The following is a 21,520-nucleotide window of genomic DNA, read 5'->3' on the forward strand; positions in this document are numbered from 1 at the left end:
CAAAAATAGGTTTAATTCAGTGCATATATTTCAGTTATAAGCAGTGCATTTTATTTGGATTTTATTCCAATAACAAATATTAACTTGCTAATCTCAAACAAGTAATATTAATTAGTTAAAAGGAAGGAGGCTAGCAAAGATCAATGAGAGTAATAATGTAAAAGGTCTACATACGTTCCAATCTTAAAAGCATCTTTCCACGATCTGATTAACATTTCCAAGTTATCAGGTGGATCTTCCTGGAATATTTTTTCGTATTCTGTCGCTACTTTTGCCATCCATAACCCATTGGAAGGAACCATCTGATAAATAAAAGACAAATAATTAAAAAAAAAAAAACATATGCCGAATTTGTTAAGCATTAATATTTTGTTTTAAAAAAATAAATAAACAAACAGACCATCGAAATAGGAATACTTGTTGATTTGAATGATGGATGCTCATAATGACAATTTTTATTAGCAGCAATTCACCACTTATCAAAACCAAAAGTGATGCAAACATAGGCAACCACTGTGTATTAACATAACAGCTAAGGAGATGATCAGATACTGAACTCTAATATGGGATGGTTGAATAGGACAAAATTTGATTATTTAAGAGGACAACTCAACAAGTATTTGTTGGCATTAGGCTTGAAAGTGACCAATGTATATTCTATAGAAAAGCAGTCTCATGGTTCCCATGCATAAAGTTCCTTACTTATTGATAAGCAAACAACCTTTTGCTATGAATATCTCAAGAATTCCCTGGAGAAAATCATGGATTACCCTTCTGTCATTAACCTTTATTCTTGATTAGTGGTTACATAATAATGTATAAAAATGAGGGAGGGGTAGGGGGATAATACTCATATGGACATTCACACCCAGAGGTCTGAAAAAAAAAAAAAAAACAAACAATTACTACGATACTATCCTATTGATTACTGTACACGCAATAACCCTTATCCCCAAGTGGCTTCCGGGCCTTGATAAGTGGTGACTTCCATTTAAAAAAACAAAAAAACAAAAGGACAAACTGCTGCTAAAACTTTCAAAGAGATTTGTGAAGTGTATGGTGAAAATACTATAGGAGAACCAACTGTTTGGGAGTGATTTACAAAATTCAAAATGGGGGAACATCAGTCTTGAAGATGACACTCAGTGAAAAACCTTTAAAATTTGATATTGATATTTTGAAGACAAAAAATCGAAAAAAACAACAAAAAAAAAAACAAAATATAACAACTAGAGCATTTGCGCAAGATTTGAAGTTTCATAAAGCACAGTTCATGAGCATTTTCAATGAATAAATATTGCTTTGGAGAAATCTTTTTTTCTTTTCTTTTTGGTATCTAAAAAAAGTTTGGAACGTTTTGAACAACCTAATATTATACATATAAATGCACAAATAAAATAAAAAATAAAAAAATAAAAACAACTTGCCTTTTGGACTCTCTGCTTCAATGTAGCTTCATCAATAATAGTGTTACTTTCAGTTTCATCTAATTAACAAGAGAAAGAAAATATCAATGTATATTTATCCGAGATGGTTTGGGTGCAGATTATAAAATAAAATGAACGTTCAAAATATTGGGACATATTTAGCTAAAATGAAACTAAATAATTCTATAGAACCCCCACCCCACCCCACTCTGCCAACACAATACTAATTATGAAAGAAACGGCAATTGTCCGTGTGGATCCAGCTAAAAGTCAAAACCAAACAAGACACGTTCACAAAACTGATACATTCCTTCTCAGCATTGCCACGGACAGGTTATGGTTATACATATTTTATATAATATTCAATGTGTGTGTGTATGTGTGTGCGAGGGATGAGGTCATAAGGAGATGGGGCATTTAAATTAGTGGTGGGATGATTCCAAAATTTTCCGGATTCCAATCCAATTACCAATATATTTACTTTGTTTACAATAAAAACTAATGAAAACAAATTAGGTTTGGAGAGTCTGGGGATTTCCTTGTGTCCAAAAAGTTGCCATAAAACTTTTATTTCTAAAGAAGCCAATGACAAACATCTCAATGTACAGCTGGCACCAACAAAATTTAACCCGCCCTCGCCCAGAGCATTTAAAACTTGTTAATAATCATATGAACTCCCTGATGAGGGCACATAGACATTTTAGCGAATAGATGTTTAATGATTACAAAGGCAATAGGCAAGTTATAAATGATCAATAAACAAAATAAATTAAACTCTGCTAATCAATGTTAAATCTGTAAATGAGATTTATAACTCATTCTATGGCCCTTTTCAGTCTTATGTTGTAAAGGAACAACTTCTAATGATAAAAAAAATATATTTATTTAAAAATTTTAAAGAATCTGTTTGCAATCGGAAATTAGACTATAATTTTTCCGATTCCAATACCCCAAAAAGTTCTGATTTTTCCGATTCCCAATTCTGATTAATCGTCCCAACACTAATTTAAATCTTTTTTCTATTCAACTCTAGCTGTGAAACTTGAAGATATAATTTCTTGGTGTTTAGGCTAGAATCAAAGTGTAGTATCTGTTCTATTCTTGTTTGAAAGAGAGAAATTCTTGTCTCAGGAGGAGAAGAGATAGGGAGAGAGAGAAAGCAATTGCTGATAATTTATTCACAAAAGTACCACAAAATTAGATGGTCTGGTCTAATTTTTACAATGCTCGAGGATGCTAAAATTATAACCCCATTTAAACGATATACATAGAAAGTTGATCATTTCTATAATAAAAGTGAATTACATGTGTGTGGTATGAGAAAAGAAGAAACAGTAAAATATGAGCTTGACAATGACAATAATCACAACTGCAAATTTAATTTTTCATGAGCAAAGAGAAGAGTTTTCATAATGGATGATAATAAAAATGAAATACTTTCTTTCATTTTTAATATTCCTTTCCTGTCTTTTAAAAAAGAAAGAAAATAGACTAAAAGTTGGAAAAATGTTTAAATCCAGGTTTGAAACAGTTAAAAAAATAAGTTTAAAATTTGTTGATGAGAAAAAATGGGTAAATGATGAATTCTAAGGGGCAAACATAATACAATAAAAATGGTTTCATATTTTTTAAAATTATATTTAATAAGAAACCTTTTTGACTGAAAATCTGTTTAGTACAACACATACAATCTGAAAAAAAAACAAAAAACATTTCAAACATGTAAATAAGCTACAAGTAACCTGATTTTAATAAACTGTAGTCTTACGGGATGCCACCACGTCAGATTTTTATTAATGCTCATGCATGAGTGGCTTTTGACTTTGATGTATATTTTTTTTACCACCTGTCTATACTACATACATCTATTTACTAGCGTAGAAGTATTTATTTACTGCTATTTAGAAGCAAGTGTATAATTTAAAAACTAGTATAGGTGTAAAGAAACAAACAAAAATGAACAGAATGATATTTATCGAGAATACAAATAAAGTTAGAGATGCCAAACAAAAACGTTTTAAGCAGGTAATGTAATTTGCTTGAAGCATTGTGTATAATGTACACATATGTACATATTCGACTTCCAAAATAAAAGTTATGACATTCATTTATATCAGTTTCACAAATTTAACATCAACAACTGTTTTGAGCACAGTCGTTTCACAGACCATTTATTGATAACGAGTCTCATCAGTACAGGGTGTAGATACAAATGTTCAAAATTATATATAAAAACTTGGATGCCTACTGACACTGTGTAAAGTCTCTCTGCACAGGAGTTTGTCAGGACATTTTGGTATGAGGATACGTTTCCCTACAAGTAAACCCTGACTGAATATTCCAAATTAAATAGTATTCATTTCCAAAATAAGACCTCCTCGGTATGGCAAGCCAATACTGGCTTTTACAAAGAATGGTACACATTCTCTAAGTAACAACATTAAGCTGGATACACAACTAGACAAGAGGAATTCTTGTTCTGGAATCCAGTAAGACCAAGAGACCATAAGAAATCCATACCATAAAATATTTAAGTAGTCAATTGGGGAGAGGAAAATCATGTTCTCAATTTCTTTACTAACTCAATATTTGAGAGGCAAATGGGAACTTTACTGGAATATTGGAATATCTATGTATCTCATATAGAGATCAAGTGTTAGCCCCCTGAAGGGGACCATTGATTTCTGAGAACTTTGACCAAAGTAAGATGAAACAAAAATATATCTAAATAATAAAATTTTTAATAAATATTAACGATTATTTTTTATAGCTACATTATATACATTATTTTTTATAGCTACATTATATACATTATTTTTTATAGCTAGATTATATGCATTATTTTTTATAGCTACATTATATACATTATTTTTTATAGTTACATTATATACATTATTTTTTATAGCTACATTATATACATTATTTTTTATAGTTACATTATATACATTATTTTTTATAGTTACATTATATACATTATTTTTTATAGTTACATTATATACATTATTTTTTATAGTTACATTATATACATTATTTTTTTATAGCTACATTATATACATTATTTTTTATAGTTACATTATATACATTATTTTTTATAGCTACATAATATACATTATTTTTTATAGCTACATAATATACATTATTTTTTATAGTTACATTATATACATTATTTTTTATAGTTACATTATATACATTATTTTTTATAGTTACATTATATACATTATTTTTTTATAGCTACATTATATACATTATTTTTTATAGCTACATAATATACATTATTTTTTATAGCTAGATTATATGCATTATTTTTTATAGCTACATTATATACATTATTTTTTATAGCTACATTATATACATTATTTTTTATAGCTACATTATATACATTATTTTTTATAGCTACATTATATACATTATTTTTTATAGTTACATTATATACATTATTTTTTATAGTTACATTATATACATTATTTTTTATAGCTACATTATATACATTATTTTTTATAGCTACATTATATACATTATTTTTTATAGCTACATAATATACATTATTTTTTATAGCTACATAATATACATTATTTTTTATAGCTACATTATATACATTATTTTTTATAGCTACATTATATACATTATTATTTATAGTTACATTATATACATTATTTTTTATAGCTACATTATATACATTATTTTTTATAGCTACATTATATACATTATTTTTTATAGCTACATAATATACATTATTTTTTATAGTTACATTATATACATTATTTTTTATAGTTACATTATATACATTATTTTTTATAGTTACATTATATACATTATTTTTTATAGCTACATTATATACATTATTTTTTATAGCTACATTATATACATTATTTTTTATAGCTACATAATATACATTATTTTTTATAGCTACATTATATACATTATTTTTTATAGCTACATTATATACATTATTTTTTATAGCTACATTATATACATTATTTTTTATAGTTACATTATATACATTATTTTTTATAGCTACATTATATACATTATTTTTTATAGTTACATTATATACATTATTTTTTATAGTTACATTATATACATTATTTTTTATAGCTACATTATATACATTATTTTTTATAGCTACATTATATACATTATTTTTTATAGCTACATAATATACACTATTTTTTATAGCTACATAATATACATTATTTTTTATAGCTACATTATATACATTATTTTTTATAGCTACATTATATACATTATTATTTATAGTTACATTATATACATTATTTTTTATAGCTACATTATATACATTATTTTTTATAGCTACATTATATACATTATTTTTTATAGCTACATTATATACATTATTTTTTATAGTTACATAATATACATTATTTTTTATAGCTACATTATATACATTATTTTTTATAGCTACATTATATACATTATTTTTTATAGTTACATAATATACATTATTTTTTATAGTTACATTATATACATTATTTTTTATAGCTACATTATATACATTATTTTTTATAGCTACATTATATACATTATTATTTATAGTTACATTATATACATTATTTTTTATAGCTACATTATATACATTATTATTTATAGTTACATTATATACATTATTTTTTATAGTTACATTATATACATTATTTTTTATAGCTACATTATATACATTATTTTTTATAGTTACATAATATACATTATTTTTTATAGCTACATTATATACATTATTTTTTATAGCTACATTATATTATTATTTATAGCTACATTATATACATTATTTTTTATAGCTACATTATATACATTATTTTTTATAGCTACATTATATACATTATTTTTTATAGCTACATTATATACATTATTTTTTATAGCTACATTATATACATTATTTTTTATAGCTACATTATATACATTATTTTTTATAGCTACATTATATACATTATTTTTTATAGCTACATTATATACAGGCACTAGAGTTTCATGCTTATGCAATCAGTGTACGAAGTGATAATTACTGCTAGTTGAGATTTGAACCCAGTCACAAAACCAGGCTTGACCGTAAGCTAACATCTTTCCTCCAGGCCACCAGCAATTAACAAAAGAACTTAAGTGAATTAAGTATCAATAAAAGTCATGTCAGTGGGCATTCATAGTATATATATATATATATATATATATTAGCTGTCAGTATCCTTCTTTACAAAAAATAAACAATTTTTATTTCATATTTTGGTAATTTGGTGAAAAGCAACAAAAAAACGTGATTGCCCTTTAATATATTACAACGTTGAGGAAATTTAATGCGTATGAACAATTATATTTTATTAATTAAAAAAAGTTATTTTATAAGATCTTTTCAATATTTAGGATCTAAGGAATTGATTTTGTATGAGAATAAATATGAAAATAGCTTCCAACTGAAAACTGAGTATATAATGAAATAAACAAAAAATGAAACATCAATTTGTCAAATAAAAGTTAGGAAAATAAATTCTCCATTAAAAACTGGTTATTCCGGGTGTTCCAAAAGTCTTGGGCACATTTTGACATTGAATATCTCGAGAACTATTAAGGACATAAAAATGCATCTGGTATATTCAGAAAACTTGTAATCTCAAGTTTTTCAAGAAATGTTGAAAGAGTTCAATGTGAACACCATTGGTCACACAACACACTTCAAGCCGATAGTCCAATTCATGCCAAACACATCCCAGAATTGTGTTGTCAATGGTTGCAACAACTTCTGTTATTCGGGCCTTCAGCTCATCCACATCCATTGGAATGGGAGGCATATAGTCCTTTCACCCCCCCCCAAAAAAAAAAGAAAATCGCAGGGTGTGAGATCTGGAGATCTGGGAGGCCAAGTCATGATCATCTTGCCCAGATCATCCAATCCATCTGTCTGGCAGTGCTGTGTTCAGAAACTGTCTAACCCTGAGGCTCCAGTGTGGTGACACTCTATCCTGTTGAAAAATTAAGTCATCATACTCTTTCTCACTCAATTTATCCAAAAACTTGAAATATGTCCAAGACTTTTGGAACACTATACTGAAATGGATAAACGAAACAGTGGAATTTCGATTAGTGAAATAAAAAACAGTAATATATTACCAAGTAATTTGAAATGGTTACTTTGTCTTTTGCATTTATTATTAACTAGCTTGGGTGCCCAGCATTGCCTGGGTGTTTGGAGGTGTGTGTTGAGCAAAAAAAAAAAAAAAAAAGTGGTAGTAGGCAGGCAGGCTCGAACCCGTACTGTGAAGGAGGAAAAGAATGTGAAAAAAAAAAAATGACATCTTTGCTGTTGCCTCCATCGCCAAACAAAAAGTGGCGAAGGTTTAAATTAAGCTTAGTCAATTGAAAAGGGATGACTTTCAAAAATATTGGTGAAAAAAGCGACCCCTCCCTGTAGAAAAGTGCCCAGTTGAAGGTGAAGGAATTAATTTTTTAACCAATTTTTCGATATTTGTTGTCCGAAGGGGCGAGCTTCAAAATTTGTCGCCTCTGTCAAAAGTTTTAGGCAGACATACAAACATGTATACATCTAAACAGAAAGGTGAGATTTACATTATAGAAGACAGAAAAATAAAACTAAAAACTTAAAGATCCTTCAAAAATTCAGAAAAATGAGTTTTTTATAGCAAATGTAATGACTATTAATTATGATTACACACTAAAACAAAAACGAAATAAAAGTTTATTTTATAAATAAACATATATTGAATTATTAAAAAAACAAAAACACTTTGTTATGTATTGCATTTGATGCAATGTCTGTTGTTAAAAAAAAATTGTTCAAAAGTAATCTCATTGTTACCGGGATTTAAGTGGTTAATGGCAAAAAAAAAAAAAAAAGCTAAAATCGAGATGAATATTCCAACCTGAGAAGCCATAATCCATTCCTATAAAAGCTAAGCCCCCTTTCCTTAATTACATCAATAACCCTAAGTCTGAGTGAACTCCTCACTCCTAAAAACAACTTTACTCAGAAATCAGTCTTAACTTATATAAAAAGAAACCATCTTTTCTCAATTGACAGAAAAAGTGAAATTCTACCTTTTCTGATTTACAACAAAGCAGAATTCTGTTGAAAGGGACAAGTTTTACATCCCTGTTGTTGATGTATAAAAATGTACTTGTACATAAGTGATCATGTTTATACTTAACTGGAAGTTTCCATTCAGAATGTTATATTTTTATCATTAAATCTCTTTAATATTATTAGTAATATTAATATCAACAAAACTATTGAATATAAGAAAATAGAATAAAATTATAAATTAACAATACAGAGCATTAATTGGTGCATGTATGAACAGTATAACCGCCCCCCACCCTTTTTTTAATTTTCATCTTTTCAATTTTTTCAGATTATCAAATGGACACTAGTCTACCAGTCTAAAAAAATTTTAAGTTAATATTTAAATATTTGTAGGGTGTGTCCAGTTTCTAATGCAATGTTCTTAGTAAATCTATCACCCATTTTAGAATCACTCAACTTAAAAAAAATTTTCTGAAATTGTATTTTTTAATATAATTTTCAAATTTCGTCTTTTGCATGCAAAAATTTAATTGTGTGCACACGAAAACAAACATGGCACAAGTGAAAACAATACAGATTACAGACCCGAATATTCCTAAAAATCAACTTTTTAAAGGCAAGTCTTTACTTGGTACTGTAGCACACATTGACCATTAATTATCACCCTTAGAGTGGTAAATGAAAAATTCCTTTATGTAAAAGAGATGTGCATGTTCTCTTTGAGTGGTTCCAATAAGGAGGATTGATTTATTGTATTAGAAACTGTGCACACACCTAAGTATACCAAAGAGTTTTCCTGTTAATTTAAATATTGTAAATGTTGGGTGACAAAACTAAGATTGCATATCAAAAAAAAGAAAAAAATTTTAAAATAATTTGTTTGGGCAAACCTTTTGTAAATGTCAAGTGATGAAAACTTGAAGATATCCATAAACATGTGTATAAAATAATTGGAAAAGGGCGAATTTCAAGCGAAATTCAAAAAAGGGCAAACTGCTTGAAAAAAGGATCAATTCGCAAAATTTGGCCTAAAACTGTTGAGTGGTTCTAAAATGGGTGATCGGTTTACTATAATGTTGCATTAGAAACTGAGCACCCCTCACAAATATTTAAATAATAAATTCGATAATTGTCTGAAAAAAACGAAAATAAAAAAAATATAGGGGGTGAGGTGTACCACTCTTACATGTGAACCAATTAATTTTAAAAACCTTTTATAAAATAATTATACAAATGGAACATAACCATACCTTTATTTGGGTGTTTTCCAATCACTATATATAAAAAATATTTCAAAACATCTTGTTGTATCAGTGAATTAAATAAGATTAAGGTGTTTTTATATATTGTTTGGGTAGAAAAAACAAAACATTTATTCATTTTTATATATGTATATTTATTAGCAATGCAAAAATATGGTTGGTTGTTAGGAGTACTAAAAATAAAGTTTTTTTTTATTTTAATTTTTAAAAAATCTTTCTTGTTTTCAATTTTCACATCATTAACTAGATATGCATGTGTAAGGCTCATATATCATATTTCAAGAAAAAATTTCCCTTCTCAAGCGTTTCACATTTCGTTGAACTCAAGTCCTGCAATGTGTAACAATAGCAATTATTAGGTTAACAAATCAGATTCACAGTGAATGTATGCTGCAGTAAAACAAAATTCAAACTATACTAGATGTATGTCTATTTGCATTAAAGGAGTTCAACATAATTTAAATTTATTGTGTTGAGACTAATTACAACCATCTTTTTTTTTATTTGCTTGTTTTTTATTAAATGATATTTTTATTATGCAGAGATGAAAAAATTTTTAATTTATTGTGTTGAGACTAATTACAACCTTCATTTTTTTTATTTGCTTGTTTTTATAAAGTGATATTTTTATTATGCAAAGATGAAAAAATCAATCTCTTTTCTGGCTACAAGGCAGATTGAATATAGACCAGGTCTTAATTGTCTATAGTTCTGGGATGAGGTGATTTCATTATGGATTTCATTTTTCGGACTCACTTCCTCATCTTCGGTGTTTTTTCCACTATGTTTCAGCCGTATCATCCTTTGGCCTTCTTCAGGTGTACCTAGAACTCGGGAACTGTTTTTTTAGAATTTCAAACCCAACCCTTTATTGTTACGGGGGTACCATCATTACGAGTACCAGCATTAAGTGGTAGCAGCAGGGATGGCCTGAATGGAACGAGAACATGGTACCCCCGTAACAATAAAGGGTTGGGTTCAAAATTTAAAAAAAAACAGTTCCCAAGTTCGAGATACACCTAAAGAAGGGCAAAGGATGATACGGCCGAAACGTAGTGGAAAAAACACCAAAGATGAGGAAGTGAGTCTGAAAAACGAAATCCATAAAGACCAGGTCTTGTTTTGCCTTAGCCTAAATACAGAGCAACAAAGCTTCAAGAAAGCAACAATATATCAGATTATGTTTATAAAACTAACAGTGAGATGATGTTCAATGTAACAACCATGTAAAATCAAAACTAATTAAAATGAACGTCAACTTACAAGGGTCGAGTCCAAGTTCAGTGCAAGCCGTTTTGGCAGCAGCTTGTTCAGCTTCTAATTGTGTTTCAAAACAAGCTAAAAAATAAGGAAAGTTACATTTTTAAGTATTCTTATATGTATCATAGATTCGCGTATTTGGTATAATGATTTCAGTATTTGATAATAAACCAGAAGATTGGGATCAGTTTCTAAATCAAGTCATATCAAAGACCTTGCTAAACACTCAATATTATGAGTATCATGGATAAAGAGCATTCCAGGATAAGAAGTGTTGTCCTTCTTAACATCTTGATGGAGTATCAAAAGGGAACCTTCAGGTTACCTTCGACTATAGCCTATCCATTTATTTTTATTATATCATATGAATGAAATTAAATGTTTGTTACATGGTTGCAACAAACATGGAAAAAATTATTTTGAATCAAAAGTTTAATATAAAAGTAGAATGGGGGAGGAGGGTAAACAAAAAGGTCACAGTTCAAATGCCATGAAAATCAAAGTGCATAAACATAGTGATCATAAAAAAATAACTGGCAGGAAAACAAATCCCAACATGATACTGAAATGGCTACATGCTAACACCACCTGCAAATGCACTTAACTGTTCACCATACAACTGCTTTCACGTTAGTACGCTCCGTCATGAGAAAGTGACACTTTTATAGTTGAGCTGATTTTTTTCTGCTATTTCATCTATTTCATGCTATCACTTTTTTTAAAAAAATGCAAAGTTTACTTCATGGAAAGACTTATTTTCTTCTTGCCTTAACTTGGTGTTGACAACCAGTTATTTATGGAGGCAAAGCAAAGTCATTGTTAGCAGATTTGGTAAAAAGTCAATCCATTTTTCCATTATCAAATGACGGTCAATGTTTTTGTTTTTAAAATGTTCTTCACTAAAATATTGGTCAAATTTTGACTTTTCAAGGAATCTTTTATTATGTATCATTTAAACAGGTAAATAGGGAAAAACAGAAAAAAGTAGGACAAAAAGAAAAAAGAACAAAAAAGTAGGACAAAAAAAAATGGAAAGGAAAGGACAAAAACAAAGAAAAGGACAAAAACAAGGAAAGAAAAGAACAAAAACAAGGAAAGAAAAGGAAAAAAATAAGGAAAGAAAAGGAAAAAAATAAGGAAAGAAAAGGAAAAAAATAAGGAAAGAAAAGGACAAAAATAAGGAAAGAAAAGGACAAAAATAAGGAAAGAAAAGGAAAAAAAAGAAAGAAAAGGACAAAAAAAGAAAAGGACAAAAAAAGAAAGAAAAGGACAAAAAAAAGAAAGAAAAGGACAAAAAAGGAAAGAAAAGGACAAAAAAAGTTAGGAAAAGGACAAAAAAAGTTAGGAAAACGACAAAAAAGTTAGGAAAACGACAAAAAAGGAACGAAAACGACAAAAAAGGAACGAAAACGACAAAAAAAGGAAAGAAAACGACAAAAAAGGAAACAAAAAAGACAAAAAGGAAACAAAAAAAAAAAGAAAAAGACAAAAGGAAAGAAACTTGCAAAAAAGGAAAGTAAAGGACAAAATAAAAAGGAAGCGGAACAAAAAAAAGGAAACAGGCAAAAAAAAATAAATAAATAAAAATAAAAATAGGCAAAATACAAAAGAAAAACGAAAACTACAAAAAAAGGACAGAAATGGAAAAAATAAAAGGAAAAGACGGACACAAGAAGAGGGAAAAGACGGACACAAGAAGAGGGAAAAAACGGACACAAGAAGAGGGAAAAAACGGACACAAGAAGAGGGAAAAAACGGACACAAGAAGAGGGAAAAAACGGACACAAGAAGAGGGGAAAAACGGACAAAAGAAGAGGGGAAAAACAGACAAAAAAAAGGAAAAACAGACAAAAAAAAGGAAAAACAGACAAAAAAAAGGAAAAAAACGGACAAAAAAAGGAAAAAACGGACAAAAAAAGGAAAAAAACGGACAAAAAAAGGAAAAAAACGGACAAAAAAAGGAAAAAAACGGACAAAAAAAGGAAAAAAACGGACAAAAAAAGGAAAAAAACGGACAAAAAAAGGAAAATGTTCTTAGGTTCACTAATTTTACAGTCATGTTGGTAACTCACCGCCACTTCTGTAAACTTGGTCTTGAACTTGGATGGAGCTTTCGAAACCATTTCCACTGCTCAGAGTTTGGAATGCTACGGGAAGGGACTTTTTAACCAAATAATTCAGAAGACAACTTCTGTAGGATTCTCCATCTTGGACTAATAAAAAAATATAAAAAAAAATAAATCACATGAAAGGTATAAATAACTACAAGAACAAGTGAAAACAATGGCCAACAATTTTTTTATGTATTTAACAATGATGCATGTAGATAATTTGCATATCTAAATGTATACTTGCATCTTCATCGGATATTTATTCGAAAGTAAACATCCAATCAGATTTAAATAAAAAAAAACACATACACAAATCAATATATGGCATAATATATACATATATTTCAATACTTTTGTACACTAAATGTATTAGATAGGGAAAAAGCAAGTAGGAGAAATAGTGGAAGAAAAAAAGGAAAGGAATAAAAATAATTTTAGATAAAACTCATCTCGAGTAAATCAAGACTAGGCGAACTTTGTGGGTGTTTGTTTTGTAGCTTTTGGATTCTAGCTGCACACATACATACAAAACTATTCTTTCTTTTTTATTGAAACATAAATCTCAGTATATTAAAGAGTGTCAATTCAATGACTGCATCAGCATCATTTTATCTTCAATCCCAAAATCGGAATATTATACTAGCAAAGCTACAAAATTGTCTACATCCTTATTTAAACAAAAAATGTTAATTCTTTCATCAAACTGTTTTCATGTAGGCTATTATTTCAATTTTCTCATGTATATTGCTTATATATATATATATATATATATTAGTGGTGGGACGATTAATCGGAATCATTAATCGTAAGAATCGTGTATTTTGGGAGGCATCGGAATCCCATCGTTAAAAAATACCTTAATTTTCCGATTCCTTCATTACGATTCTTTTAGTCTTATGTTGAAAAAAAGAAAAAAATTCCTGATATTTCTAACTGCAAGAGAGAAATGTAGCATGTTATAAAAAGAAACTAAAGAAATTCATTATTAACAGGGCAATGCTTAGTCCCCCCCTCCCTTACAAGGTTCATTCATTCAGATCTATTGTAATCAAAACTACAAAAGAGTTAACTTGAAAAGAAGTATGCAGGGCTCTACATTGCGAGTAAAAAAAAAAAAAAAAATGCTTATCTTTTTGGCGACTGTTTTTTTTTACTGACAAATCTTCTAATAGTGAATGAAAATGCTTTTTCAACTTATATTTTCTTAAAATAAAACGAGTAAAGTCAAATTATTTAAACAGTAAAAGGTTTAATAGAACAATATACTTTTTTTCTTTTTTTAAAAGAGGGCTTTTGAAAGAAATATCTCTAAAATGAAATTGATCACGTATTATTTCGCAAAATTTGGACAGTAGTCAGCTTCTTTTGAAGTTTCAAAAAAACCGACCCCATACCTATCTCTTCCAAACCTAAAGTTATTAAATAACCCCTTCGTTAATTTAAGGGTAATTAATTCAATTCAGTCAAGTTGTTTTTTTTTAAATTTCATTGAAATAAAATCCATTTTTTAATTTTTTTTCTCCAGAAAGATAAAACCCTGAATTTGATTATATTAAAAACAGAATAATATAATCTTTTTTCTAGAATTTTAAATTGAAAATTAAAAAAGTGTTTGACGCAGTTTTTTGCCGAACAAAAAAGAAATTAATATATATTTTTTAAAAGGTGTTGTAATCAATTAATTTTTATGTCTAAATAATATTTACGATTAATTAAATAATTTCATTTTAAAAAGTATTTATAAATAGAATTTTTCTTAAGACTTATAGTTTAGCAATATTGAACCGCATCAACCATGTGTGAATTGAACACAGTCAACCAAAAAAAAAAATTCAAAAGAAATGCATATTTGCATTTCATTATGTAAACTTTTATACATTGGTTTCAAAAATTAAATTCTATAAGTTTTTTTTTTTGTTAACAACTGGTTGGTACAATTTACCGCTCCATCCCTTTATATTTTTTTCTTTTTGTCTTTTTTAGCGGATTATTTTTAATTAATTATCCAAATAAGTGACTAGCTTTAAAACAAAATTTAATAGTAATTTATTTGTTTACAGATAAACTGAATTTTCTAATATGGCCTCAAACTCCAAAAAAAGTCTTGCATGGAAACTTTTTGAAGTTGATGAAGATCATGAGTTGAAAGCCATTTGCAAAGTCTGTCAAATTAAAATATCGCAAGGAACAAAACCATCTAACATGACCACAACCAACATGTTAAAACATTTAACTATGAAGCATCCAAATAAATTGGAGGAGCAAAATAAAAAAGAAAAGGAACAAAAAATTACCAACTAGTCACTCAGAGCAGTTTTATTAGTGAGGGTCGAAATCGCAGTGTCTTTTTTTTTTGCCTAAGTCACCAATTTTTTTAACCTTCCTTAACTTCAAAGAGTAAATACAATATATACAACTAAAAAAATAATTTTTAAAAATGCTGATTCTATTCATGAAAAATTCTTTTAACTAGAAATTAAAACTTAGGTAAAGATAGCTGACTGACAGCAACAGGAGCACTGGTTAACTACTGAACCACATGGAAAGGTGTGGGGGGAGGAAAAAAGGAAATTAAAGGATGATAATAAATTATGATAACCGTCTTTGAAAGGCACTAAACTCCTAAAATTTACTTCTTTAAAACTCCCCGGCGATTTTAAGGTACTCTCTCTCTCTCCAAAAAAAAAAAAAGATTTAATTTTTAAGTTTGGGAAAGATATATTTATTATAGCCGAATTCCTGTATGAAGACTGGATCTACTTTATTGGACGTTAATTTGTGAGATAAGTAATTTTTCAATGTTTAATGTTTTTAAAGTTTCAATTATCAATTAAATTTTTTTAATTGCGTTTTTTTTACAATTTATTTATAAAAAAAAAACAGGGTTTAAAATGTATTTTTCAAGGTAACAAGCTTCGAAATAAGTCTAATAAAAAAAAAATCACTTAATTTTTAATTTCGACAACCCTGAGAATTTAATTATTAAAAAAATACTGAAATGTGACATTTTTTTTTATTTAACATTTATATTAGTTCAATTAATTTTCTTTCAATAATTCATTTCACTCAACAAACTTCACCATTTTTTGTTTTGTTTTATCTTTTTCTGTAATTTTGGTAACTATTTTTGCTCAATTTTATCTCGTATTTCATTTGTTTCTTATAGTGGTATCATTTTTATATGTGTTCCTTTGATATACCCTATTTCAAAATTAGTTTGGCTAAACTTATTCTTCACGTTAGAAACAACGTGTAAAAGCAATGAAAAAGTAAGAAAAAACAATAGGTGTTAACTACTCTTTGTGAATTATGGAGGTCTGAAGAACTGCCGTCACAAATACAACTATCAATAGCCAAACAAAAAATCGTTTTTGAAATTTCTTTACTTGTAACTTTTCGCTATACCTACCTTTTGGTATAAAACACAAAAACTTTCGATTAATGGTATTTCTCAAATATGGTCGTTAACTTTGGAAGGGTTATTTTGTATCTACAGCGCCATGTCACGTGGTATATTGTTTTTTTCATTACGCACTTTCATTTATAAATTATTAAATTAAATATTTATCTTTTTTTATATTTAATTGGTATATATTTTCTTTCTCTTCCGCTATATTTTTTTTATTTAATTCATTAAATCTGTAAATTATGAGGACCAAAATAATGAATCGTGTTAATTTGTTCTCTAATTTTCTTGTTTTTGTTCTGTTATATAAATTCTATTTTATTTGTTTTTGCTCTGAAGGATAAATTCTATTTTCTTTGTTTTTTTTTCTGTATTCCAATTAAGTAAAATAAATTTTCTCTAAAATAAATTTTGCTAATTTTTCCGTTTAGTTTACTATATAATAATTTTATTTAAACCAAAACACGACGGTGTACACATAAAATATCTCTTCCAAAGTTAGGGAACATATTTGGGAACTACCGACCATAAGTATAAAACGGAATCGTATAAAAATTAGGAATCGTCCCAATACTAATATATATACATATATTAGCAATACACATGAAAAAATTGAAATAGCTTGAAATATTTCAATATTGGTATGCATAGAAAGAGCTTGATGAGCTAAGAAAGAATCTTTTTAAATTTTTAAAATCTGATTAAAATTAAGGAAGTTATGGCTATTTTTGTGCCTCACACGTTTGGATATTTTTCCCTCTTTAAGACCATATGCGTTTCGTCACATTTTTTACACTACTTTTTCAGTAAAAATGTCATATCTTTGTTAAAACACAAGACTAAAAAATGAAATTTACCATATAAGTGTATTTTTGTACAAGGAATCAGAATATGCAACTGAAAATCTCCCAAAGTTCATGGTTTCCAAATAATCTGCAGTAAATGTGCATAAATATGCAGCAATTCCTTAAAAATGCCATGTATCCATAAACAGAAAAGAAGTTGGAGAACTCAAAGTTGAATTGTAATGTGCTTTATGTACAAAAAACTTAAATCTAAACATAGGACCATTTAAAAATGAATATATTGCAATATTTCTTTGGTATTATTGTAGATTAACACCTTCTGTTTAACCCCACTCAACTCCTTCTGACCACCCCTCCAAAATGTGATTCTACCTTTTTAGGAAATTATGTATAAAATGCCATGAAAAACTTTAATGAAAGATAAACAAATTATTTTAGAATTGAATGTAAAATAATTTCCTATTACAGGTCATTCTAGCATTTTAGGGCAGTTAACTGTTTTTTTTTTCTATGGGAAAATATGCATGCTTTTTTTTTTTTTTTTTTAAGATGATTATGTGTAGTTTTAAGAGGGTTTCTATGCAATGAGAATATGGGGAGGGTTGCCATTCGGACTTTGAATTAATTGTAGGGGCTAAGGAAAATTATGTGTGAACATACTGAAAACTTGACAGAGATAAAGCTAACAAAAACAATATTAGAGGGGGGAGCGGTTAGTTTCAAAAAAATTTAATGTAAAATAATTCACCATTTCCTGGCCATTCTAGCATTTTAGGACAGTTAACCAATTTATTTTTATGTGTATTTTTCTTTAAGGAAGGATCTATTTTTTGTTTGTTTGTTTTAGATGCTTGTATGTGGCTTACAGAGGTATTTTGTTGGGGGGGGGGGCTTGCCACTCGAACTTAGTGTTATTGTTAGGGTTAAAGAGTGTTTTAGGAATACGAACCATTACTTCATTTTTGTTTTGTTGTCCTAACTGCAAAATGCCGTTTCCATTTCAAATAAATATTTTACAGAAAGTTATATATATATATATGTGTGTGTGTGTGTGTGTGTGTGTGTGTATTCGACAGGTAAATAAGTCAGCAAATGTTATATTTAATTTTAATTTAATAAGAAACTGCGTTGTGAAATTTCAAAGAAAATTCCATAAATTTGTTGATTTCTATTTTCGAATTTGAAGGTGTTAATTCCATAGGCCGTTTATACTACGCTGGAGCAGGTTGTAAAAATATCTTTCGCTTAATAAGTAGAAAAAAAAAATAACGAAATAAAAAGCTTCCTAATTGTAGTTTGATGTGTTTTCTTTTAAAATTTCAAGAATATTGATATAGATTTTGAGGGTTTGTATTACTATACACATAGATTCGAAAAAGTTGTCAAAAAAACAAATATATAACAAACAAATGTTTTCAAAAGCAAGTTACTTTTCTACCTAACTGGATAATCTTTTAGTGTTTTTATTTAATGTAACATGTTTATTCAGCTTGAAAACAGTGTTTACCGATGTTTTGGAAAATTTAAAATGGCGCCCGACTCTTGAAACGGTAAGTTTGGGGAAAAGAGTTAAAAATAAAAAAGTAGACAAAATACTGCTAGAAACTCGCTCAATATATGTTACCGTGACATAGGCTGACATACATTCGGTGAGTTTTTAACAGTATTTTGTATAGTTTTTTTTATTTTTAACTCCTTTTCTCAAACTTAACGTGTCAAAGAGAGTCGGGCCGGGCGCCATTTTTAATTTTCCAATACATCGGTAAACACTGTACGTTTTTCGAGCTGAATAAACATGTTACATTAAATAAAAACACTAGAAAATTATCCAGTTAGGTAGAAAAGTAACTTATCTTGCCTTTGATAACATTTATTTGTTATATATTTGTTTTTTGACAACTTTTTCGAATCTATGTATAAACGAGATTTTGATACTTATTTTGATTTTGAAAAAAAAAAAAAAACATTTGTGGCTGTTCGCAGTAAAACATTGTTTTAATTCGCTGTTCAAAACTAATTTAAAGAATAAAAGTGCATGCAAGCTATATATCTACAAAAGTTTATTTTGTTTTTTTAACCATGTTTTTAAATTTGACGAGAAATGTGAGAAATTGCAACAGATTCATAATGCCGAATTGGTTGGGATTGTTGTTATTATACATTCTGAAAACCGAATAGTTCTAAACTAATGTTATTCTGATAACAAAATAGCTCTAATTAAACATAAGAACATTTATATTCATATTTTCATGTTTTTCTTAATTCGTTCTTGAATAAAAATTAAAGAACGCGTATTGTTTACACTGTGCTATTACTGATTCTACAGGCTGGAGCTGCTGCTGCTGCTTCTAGTAATACTAACTTCATTTGACCAAATTCGAGAAATAGAAACAATTTTTTTTTCGGGTAGGTCCTTTTAAATTATCAATTACCGCGGTCCTACTCAACATAAAATAATACTTTTAATTGATAAAGATAGTAAAAAGATTGATTTACTTACTACTGGGTGTCCGAAGAATTTCTTTTTCAAAATGTTCGATACTCGTCATATTAAAGTCTTATTTTTAACACGACAAAAAAAGAAATGGTCAAAAATATTTCGGACACTTGACAGTATTAAGATTAACACCTCTACTGATTGGTTCCCAAACTTCATGACGAAATTCTTCATACAACCACGGTACGGACCTTTAGAAAACAGGGGGGGGTCATTACAAAACCTTACCGAAAACGCCATTTTATGACGTTCACATTTTTATCACTTTATTTGCTTAAAACTCTTAAAATATATAATGTACATTCATATTTATTAATTCATTTGAAAGTATATTCATTTCCGAACAAAACAGTAGTAATTTGAAGACTTGAAGTGCTTTAGTTTAAAAAATATGGCTGTTTTAGTAGAACTACCTTGAAATCTGTGATTATCCAAAGCGTTTTTTCGTCCGTGTGTATTACTACATATATATATATATATATATATATATAGTCACTGTGCATATAGACGACTTCTGACTCACAAAGTTTTAGCAGTACATAGATCAACAGAAGCCATCAGTTATGACTGTTACTGTCAAACAAACACAAGAACTTATGAGTCTTAGAATACCGTAATAAACCTTCTCTTCTCTCCTCATATATATATATATATTGATTATTTCAAAAGGAAAATCGAGAATTTATAAAATAATGTTAATCAACGTTTCGTCCCTATTTCAGGGGACATCATCAAGATTTTCGAGGTAAAAATGTAGAAGAAAATGATCCTAAATCACATGCGAGTGAACATTTATGATCATTTTCTTCTACATTTTTACCTCGAAAATCCTGATGATGTCCCCGGAAATAGGGACGAAACGTTGATTAACATTATTTTATAAATTGTTTTCCTTTTCAAATAATCATAATGTCAACCATCGCTTGTATTTTTTATCTTATTTTCATTCATAATTAAAAATGGATGGCATTAAATGATAGGCTTTATTTTTTCCAACATTTGCAAAAAGCTACCATTCATCTTTCATGACATGATCCATTTTGTAATTAAGTGTTTTATACTGGTTAATAATCATTTTTTTCTCTCAATCATTGATTTAATTTATCTCTTCCCACTACTTATCACAAACTATCTAAAAAAAAATTAATGTACAAATGAAATGTGCAGGGTGACAAGCAAGCAAAATATCCGATTTAATTGTATGCAGATAGTTTTCAATAGAGATTTTATACATGCAATTATAACTACTAGCTGTACACAACCTGTGTTGGTCAGGAGTAAAATAAAAATAAAAAATGGTTTCAAATGACTTTAAAATAATTTTGTAACAACATTATTTTGTAAAATACAAGTTTTTAAAAAGGTTTTAATATTTGATACCAATTGATTAATAGTAACAAAATAAAAATGAGTAATTTAGCTTGAAATCACATGCTTCATATTTTTTTAAGAACCCAAGAAAGAGAAATCAGTATAATCGCACTCGATAATTTCTCTTTAATGTTTAAAAATAAACCATGCTCTTAGATATTTTTGCATGACAAGGAAAAGAATTCATCATATAAGCTAATGTGTACAAATATAACATATTAAAAAAATTACTGAAATCAAGTAAATATATATGCAGAAAAAAGAAAAAAGGTGAGAAATGAAAATATCAGTAAAATGCAGACAGTTTAAGCATTTTACTGTTTCCAAGATGGTGT

The 21,520-nt window shown here is 28.0% G+C and overlaps 1 protein-coding gene across 49 annotated transcripts in view; it reads right to left on the minus strand.

The window, feature by feature from the left end:
- LOC145295927 (tudor domain-containing protein 7-like) overlaps nucleotides 1-21,520 on the minus strand; it is a 336,149-nt gene that overhangs the window by 91,454 nt on the left and 223,175 nt on the right. For 38 of the 49 annotated variants that reach the window (XM_080141799.1, XM_080141787.1, XM_080141797.1 and 35 more), the window contains 4 exons: nucleotides 13,067-13,207; nucleotides 10,998-11,072; nucleotides 1,428-1,486; nucleotides 175-302 (listed from right to left, as the gene is read on the minus strand). In XM_080141799.1, the coding sequence (XP_079997925.1) occupies nucleotides 175-302; nucleotides 1,428-1,486; nucleotides 10,998-11,072; nucleotides 13,067-13,207 (403 nt within the window). Of the gene's footprint in view, nucleotides 1-174; nucleotides 303-1,427; nucleotides 1,487-9,722; nucleotides 9,747-10,997; nucleotides 11,073-13,066; nucleotides 13,208-21,520 lie in introns of all 49 variants that reach the window. The other 11 variants (XM_080141773.1, XM_080141767.1, XM_080141753.1 and 8 more) reach the window with 1 other exon arrangement.

Source organism: Euprymna scolopes, chromosome 16 (genome assembly GCF_053919585.1).
Source record: "Euprymna scolopes isolate OS-2025 chromosome 16, ASM5391958v1, whole genome shotgun sequence".
Classification (NCBI taxonomy): domain Eukaryota; kingdom Metazoa; phylum Mollusca; class Cephalopoda; order Sepiida; family Sepiolidae; genus Euprymna; species Euprymna scolopes.